This window comes from Sarcophilus harrisii, chromosome 2 (genome assembly GCF_902635505.1).
Source record: "Sarcophilus harrisii chromosome 2, mSarHar1.11, whole genome shotgun sequence".
Lineage (NCBI taxonomy): Eukaryota > Metazoa > Chordata > Mammalia > Dasyuromorphia > Dasyuridae > Sarcophilus > Sarcophilus harrisii.
Window position 1 is genome coordinate 475,524,874 of NC_045427.1, and position 6,748 is coordinate 475,531,621.

General features: G+C 53.2%; 1 protein-coding gene across 3 annotated transcripts in view; it reads right to left on the reverse strand.

The window, feature by feature from the left end:
- The window catches only part of ZNF335 (zinc finger protein 335), a 22,052-nt gene extending 15,999 nt beyond the window's left edge, over nt 1–6,053 (reverse strand). Inside the window, exons 1-9 of one of the 3 annotated variants that reach the window (XM_031954581.1) lie at nt 5,808–6,053; nt 4,747–5,152; nt 3,207–3,450; nt 2,553–2,630; nt 1,948–2,244; nt 1,432–1,566; nt 1,193–1,345; nt 302–542; nt 20–197 (exon numbers count right to left, since the gene is read on the reverse strand). In XM_031954581.1, the coding sequence (XP_031810441.1) occupies nt 20–197; nt 302–542; nt 1,193–1,345; nt 1,432–1,566; nt 1,948–2,244; nt 2,553–2,630; nt 3,207–3,450; nt 4,747–4,947 (1,527 nt within the window). In that variant the 5' untranslated portion in view covers nt 4,948–5,152; nt 5,808–6,053. Of the gene's footprint in view, nt 1–19; nt 198–286; nt 543–1,192; nt 1,346–1,431; nt 1,567–1,947; nt 2,245–2,552; nt 2,631–3,206; nt 3,451–4,746; nt 5,531–5,807 lie in introns of those variants that run through there. The other 2 variants (XM_031954579.1, XM_031954580.1) reach the window with 2 other exon arrangements.
- Between the last annotated feature and the right edge of the window lie 695 nt (nt 6,054–6,748).

A 6,748-nucleotide genomic window follows, 5' to 3' on the forward strand; every position in this document is an offset into this window, starting at 1 on the left:
AACCCCATCTCTTGCCCACCTTGAGAGAGGACCAGCGGCGGGAGCGGTAGCTGCACTGCAGACATTTGAAGAGCTGGGGGTCTCCAGCCTCATGGGAGTTAACATGAAAACGAAGATCCTCATGGGATAGGAAGCGAGAGCCACAAATTCGGCAAAGGTAGGGTCGCAGCAGGGGTTTGGGGGACTTATAATAGTATCTGGTGAGGGTGGAAAGAGCTAGGTTTAATGATGGGAAATGAATTGGGGGTGGGGGGTAGCCCCACACAGCGTTCTCCTCCCCCCTCACCTTTGCCCCATGTACTTGCGGTATTTCTTGCCCAGGAAGCGTCGGGAGGGCCGGCCACGTCGTCGCGGGGGTACGTCTGCATCATCTCTGGCATTAGGAACTGTGTTCTCTGCATCTGACTGGCTCACACTGGGCTCCACCTGCCCCTCGCTGTTCCCACAGGGCTCCGGGCCTGATGAGCTAGTGGCCTCCAGTCCTTGCAGTTCTGGGATGCTTTGTCCACTCTGAGAGGTGACCAGTGACTCTGCTTCCACCCCTGTAATGAATAAGACCCTCACAGACAGGCTGTCAGAGACATGGCAGCCCTGCACAAAGAAAGATGGTCTTGGAATTGGGGGACTAGGTTCAAGTCCCAATAACGTAGCTCTGCGTGAGATCTGGGGCTAATCACTTCAACTAAGTCTCAGTTTCCCCATTTGTAAATTGGCAGGGTTAGAGGAGATGGTCTCTAAAGACCTCTCCACCGCTCCACATTCTGTGACTCTTGAAGTCAGCATAAGCACCTGTAAAATATAACCTACCTACCTTCAGAAATGTTGAGGTTCAAATGAGATCAGAGAAAAGATGCATGGAAGAGTCTAAAGTGCTATACACTCAAGCTTTAAGGGACACTTATAAGTAACTCAGATTTCTAGTTTTGTGCACTTTTAAAGCACTTTCTCCACAATGACACATTGAAAAAGATAGTATAAACACATTATCCCCATTTTATTGATGAGAAAACTGAGTCTCTGAGATATTAACAGACTTTTTTTAGAGTTCTAGTGCTAGATGTCAGACCTGAGGTTCAAAGGCAGATTCCAGTCTAGAAGTACTGTCTCTCTACAGGGTTCACGATACCACAGCTTGCAACCTTCTCCCCTCCCTTCTTCCCCCAACCATCCCATACCCTGTCCCCAGGCTTACCCTCTGGAGGAGTGGGGAGATCGAGGCGGGGCAGCTTTCGCGGCCTCCCAGGTCTCCTTCGGGGACGTTCAGCACTGGAGGTGGGTATGGGGCGCTGGGGGCGTGGCTGCCGAGACCTGGGCTCATCTTCTGCAGGGTTGTAATCGCTGTCCTCTAGCAAAGGGAGAACAAAGAACGGTATGTGAAGTTCCCTCCATCTTCTCCCACGGCCGTCCTCCCTTCCAGCTCCCAGGGCTCACCTTCCAGGTCATCAATGGCTCCAGCATCAACAATGTCATCATCTTCTTCTTCCTCTGGCCCTTCCTCCTCCTGGGGTTTAGCTGAAGCTCCCCACTTCCTGGAACGTGCCTTCTTTAATGCTGCTGTTGTAGAGGCTATGGGAGAGTGAGAAGGGGAAGCAAGCCAATTTGTCCCCCAGGCTTGATCACCAAGAGCTCCTTCCCATCCTGCTTGTAGGAAGCCAAGAATACATTAACCAAGGTTTCCCAGCACTTTAGTTAGAGAGGACCTTAGAGGATAAAGTGCAGCAGGCCGGAACAGGAAGGGGCTTAGAACCCACTGTCAGAACTGAAAGGTCCTCAGAAACCACCTGGTTCAAGTCTCCTTTTAAAGAGGAGCAAACTGAGGCAGGAGGTGACATTTTGCTCAAGATCACACCCCCAAAGCCATGTCAGAGCCAGGACTCTGAGCCAGGGTCCCACTGCTAGAACTGGCTTCTGATTGCCGCCCCTCCCTACCCCCCATCTCCCACGCACCAGGGCGGAAGTGCCTCTCCCTCATGTGTCTGAGCAGGGTGCCCTTGGAGCTGCTTCGGTACTGGCACATTTTGCACTTGAATTGCTGTACAACCACCACCTCCATCATAGCCTCCAGGCTCTGCAGGTCTGGCTCTTCCGAGGGTCCTGGAGGGGGCTCGGCAGGTGGGGAGCACTCCTGAGCTTCAGCTGGCTCCATGCAAGTAGAGGTAGACGTGGGGCCATCAGACAAGGCCTCAATGGCTGCCAAACTGTGGGCCAGAGCGGAGCTGGACATCGGGGACACCATGGGGGCACCTGTGGAAGCAAGAGGGTGAGGACTGCCCCACTTTTTTCAACAGAAGCCCTGACCTGCTTCCTTTCTTTCAAAGAATCAGAAGATGTCAGGGCAGAAGAGATTGTAGAGTACAAGTCCCCATTGTAAAGATAGGGAAAATAACGTCCACAGGAAGGACTATAACTTCGACAACATTAGTGTTAGTGGATGAGCCAAGCCTGGGATTCCCAATTCCAGATCCATTCTCTCTTATCCTTATACTTCCCTTCACTTCTTTCCTACAGTTCTCCCTCGAACCCCAATGACCAGCGGCCAGTCTAGTGCTCACCATCATCTGGGCCCTGAAGAATCAAATACTGGGTAGTTTCAGCGCCACCATCTTCCGCACTTGTCACTGCGATGCAGCCTGGAAGAGAATCCAAACTCACTGTTCCCGAAGACACCAGCCCAACTCAGATCCACCAGGTTCATCACCTTGGATCTCTCTTTTCCTCCCTCCTCTGCACATTCACTCACCAGCTAAACATTCTCTAACATCCAGCTCTAGTCTCATTTCTTCCAGGAAGCTGAATCTAAATGATCTAGACCATGTCTGATAGCTCTCACTTACTCTTGGGTACATGCTGTGATACACTATCATTCAACATTGAGTGTTGCCTCTCAAACAAAAGGTACAAAACTGGAAGAGATTTGGGGAACCCATTTAGTCTAACTCCCTTGCTTTGCAAATGAGAAAGCTGAAGTCCAAAGCAAGAAAAAGACTCCCCAAAATCACACAGCCAGTTAATGAGACTGCACTGAGACCTAGGTCTTCTGAGCACCAGGCAACGACTGTTTCTAGCATGTTACAGTGCCTCTAACAGGTGAGCCAAGAAGCCAAGAAGCTGGGACTTGGGAAGCCTGCTGGGCATGGCAGGGGAGCCGAAAAAGCAAGAAGAAATGCACTAATCCCAGTCCCACACACATCAGCCCCCATGCTTACTCTGAATAAGGTCTGGCCCAATAGTTGACTCAATGATCTTGTCAATAGCAGAGCCCAAATCGGAGGAGGAGGCAGTGGAGTCAGAGACCAGCATGGCGGCATCGGCAAGTACACTGGAGTGCACCAGCACGGGGGCCCCTGCCGATCCACTTGACACTAATGTCGATGGGCCGATGGAGGACGAGTCTGGCAGATAGCCCTGAGGGGTGGCATCCCGGCTGGAACTGCTTTCAGATACTTCCTCCTGCAGATCAAATCATAGTAGTTCAACCACAGCCTCTCCAGCACTCTCAACCCCAGACTTAAGGACATGTTGGTGACATATCAAGGGCACTCTGCATTGTCTCCAAAGGGAGAAGGCCAGCACCGGGTCACACTGTCTCTTATCCCGAGTTACCACATCTTAGGTTCCCAGTTAGGATAATTAAGGAGTTTCTGGACACATTGGATCCCCTAAAAGCCCTGAGCTCCCCTGTCTGTGCTTTTGTTCCCACTACTTTCTACACTCAAAAATGTCCCACCTGCTGAATAAATCAGGGTGAATAAACAGGATTAGTTCCTCTAATATACTGGACCTTTTTTTTTGTATTAAGGACAGATTTGTGCTGTCATGGATAAAGGCAAATTATAGTGAGGAAATTTCCTCTCTCATTTGGGATAAACGACTTTTCTGCAATTTCTAATTGTAGAGAATTGCCAGGGGGCATAGAGGCTTTAAATAAGTTGCCCATGTAATATGTGTAAAAGGCAATATTTAAAGCCAGAATTTCCTGATTTCAAGGATAGTTCTCTATTTACTTTACCAGTAGATTTCCAACTTTTTTCATAGCGATATGACCCTTCAGGTTAAACAAAATTTTGACAGAGCCCTTGTAGTAAAGTTCTCTGAAATTATTTTTAATGACCAAGTGCTCGGTCCTTACAGAGAAATTGAACTGTTCCATACGGCCTCTCTCCCTTTCTTTATCCACTGAATTCCTATCCATTCTTTAAAGTTCAATTCAAATGCTATTTCCAAGAAGCCTTTCTTGATCCCTAACAACTTTCATTAGATTTTTCACAGCACCTTAACTTTTTCAATGCACTTAATTATAATTTCACATATAACAAAATACTTTAATCTGAGACTTTTTTTTATCTTAAACAGCAAAAGGACTCCATCTTATCTAAGTTTCCCCAGCGCTTATTCTGGGCAATTAATTCTGCACTTAATGATTTGCAAAATTTGTTGCAATGATGAATGGAATATAGCAAGAGATTATCTTTTATGCAAAAATATAATTGTTATGTGATGTTTTGAGGGGTGGAGGGAGGTAAGCCCCACGCCCACCATAACACGGCAATTCTCTCTTCCCTTTGAATGTTTTGTCCATGTTAACTACTTAATGAGAAAAAAGGAAGGAAGGAAACATGTGAACTGGAGAAAAGCGGCTGTCGGGAAGGGGACAGTGTTCAGACGGAGGGCGGAGAGAGCTCTTCCCGCAGCCCTCCCCTCCTCAGTGGCTGTGCCAGGCTCAGCCCCCCCGCCCCGCTGCGGTACCAGGGAGCGGGCGCCGAGGTCCGAGCTCTGCCCCACCACGGAGTCGCCCGCCTCTGACAAGAGGCCGGGCCCGGGGGCGGCGTCGCTGCTGTCGGCCGACACGGCCTCCGAGGTGCCCACGTCCAGCCCGCTCTCGGAGGGCTCCTCGCGGGCGCGCCGGGGGGCCGCGTCGCTGCTGCTTTCCACCTCATTCTCCTCCATCGGTGGCCCTGGCGCGTCCAGGGGCCGGGCACGGCCGGCCTCACCAGGGCCGTCTGGCGGAGCGCCGTGCGAGGGTCCCGGGGACTCGCGGCAGCCCCGCCTCCTGGCCGCAGGGCACGGCCGGCCAGAGCGCCGGGCGCGAAGCCCAACACCCCGCGGGGGCTGCTCTGGGCCAGCGGGTCAGGGCGAGGTCGGGGCCTTCACTCTGCAGGGAGCAACAGACAAGGGGGCGTCCATGAGCCCTCCCACAGGCCGGCGCGCCCCCCCCACGCCACAAAGGGGAAACTGAGGCACCGGCCGGCGTGCGGCGTATCGGGGACGCGAACGGAAGGGTCCTGGGGAAACGCGGCCCAGCGGACCCGGGCCCGCCACTTCGGAGGCACCATCCCACCCAAAGGGGACCGTGGCGCTGGCCACTGCCCCACACTGCTCTTCGCTCCCGCCCCAGGCCCGGAGTCAAGGCGGCGCCCCGGGGCAATGGTATGCTCTGTGCCCTCCGGCTCTCCCCCAGCCCCGGGATCAGTGGTACAGCCCATTGGTCCCCTGGGTCAGTGGCTCGTTCCCCACTCTGTACCCCCCTCCCCCTCTTTCCCCCAGTGGAGGGGGTTGACTGCGGCGATCCCGGGGCCTTGGCGGCTGAGGGCTGTCCCAAGCGTTGCCTGTGTTCCGGCCCCGACGCCATCTTGTGGAGGCATTGGGTTTCCGCTCAGGCAAGTGCGAAAGCGACTAAAAGATCGGGGACCCCGGGGCCCTGTTCGGGCAGCCCCGCCGGCCCGGGACCTCGTCGCTAGTCACCGCCAAAGCCCATAATCGCTGTTCTGCAGAGGATGTGGAAAGGCCCACCCCCGAACCGCACTCACCCGCTGTTTTCTCTCCCGGCTTCCTCTCCCGCTCCGGCATCGATTCGGCCGCCATTCTCCTCCCCCCGTTGCGGAAGGACCCATCGTCCTTTCAAAAAAGCCGGATCTACTTCCACGTCGTTGTAGAAGGGCGCGGCCGGGAACTGGCCTGGATTCTGCATCCGAGATGCCACGGCCACTTAGAGTTCCCAGGATCATATGCGTAAATGTCTGTTCCCATTGTCCGGGACGACAAGAGTCCCTTCGTTTTAGGGACTATTTCCTCTTACTGCGGAGGGATCCTCTTACGGGATTACGTTGAGCGTGTGACGTAAGACCTGGGTCCCTTTACCCCCCGGCGGAGGGTTGGTGGGAGGGGCCCAGTTGGGGCGATGCAAGCCCTTCCTCTTTGACGTCATGATGAGGCTAATCTGGCCCCTTTCTTCCGAGGCCCTTCTTTTTGCCGAACTAGAGAAGGAGGATTTGTCCATCTTGAGTTTATTGCTGAAAAGGAGCCTAGGGAAACGAAAGTCCAGAGAGGGGGAGTGGAAAGGATCCGAGACCGATCTCGGGGATTAGGAAGATCCAGAAGCTGGCCCGCAGATGGATGCTCTGCAGCGGGGCCCGATGGGGAAACTTAAATCTGGTCTGTGCGCCGGGCTGCCTGCGCGATCTTGGGCACTTAACATTTTAGTTTCCCCATCTGCAAAATGGGAGAGCCGAATTAGAGCGCATCCATTATGTGAAAAGAGGACTCGCCGGGGGCAGTGACAGGACTAGGGTCTCTAGGACGGGCAGCAGGACTGGCCTGACCCATAGACTGGATCAGGATGAGTTCGACCTTCAGTTCTGAACGTTAGGCAGTAAATCCCTGGGTTTCAGACTTTGATTCCTTGTCCAGAAGAAAATAATGATTTGTTTTTAGGAGTTCCTAACCTAGGGTCCGAGAACTTATCATTTTT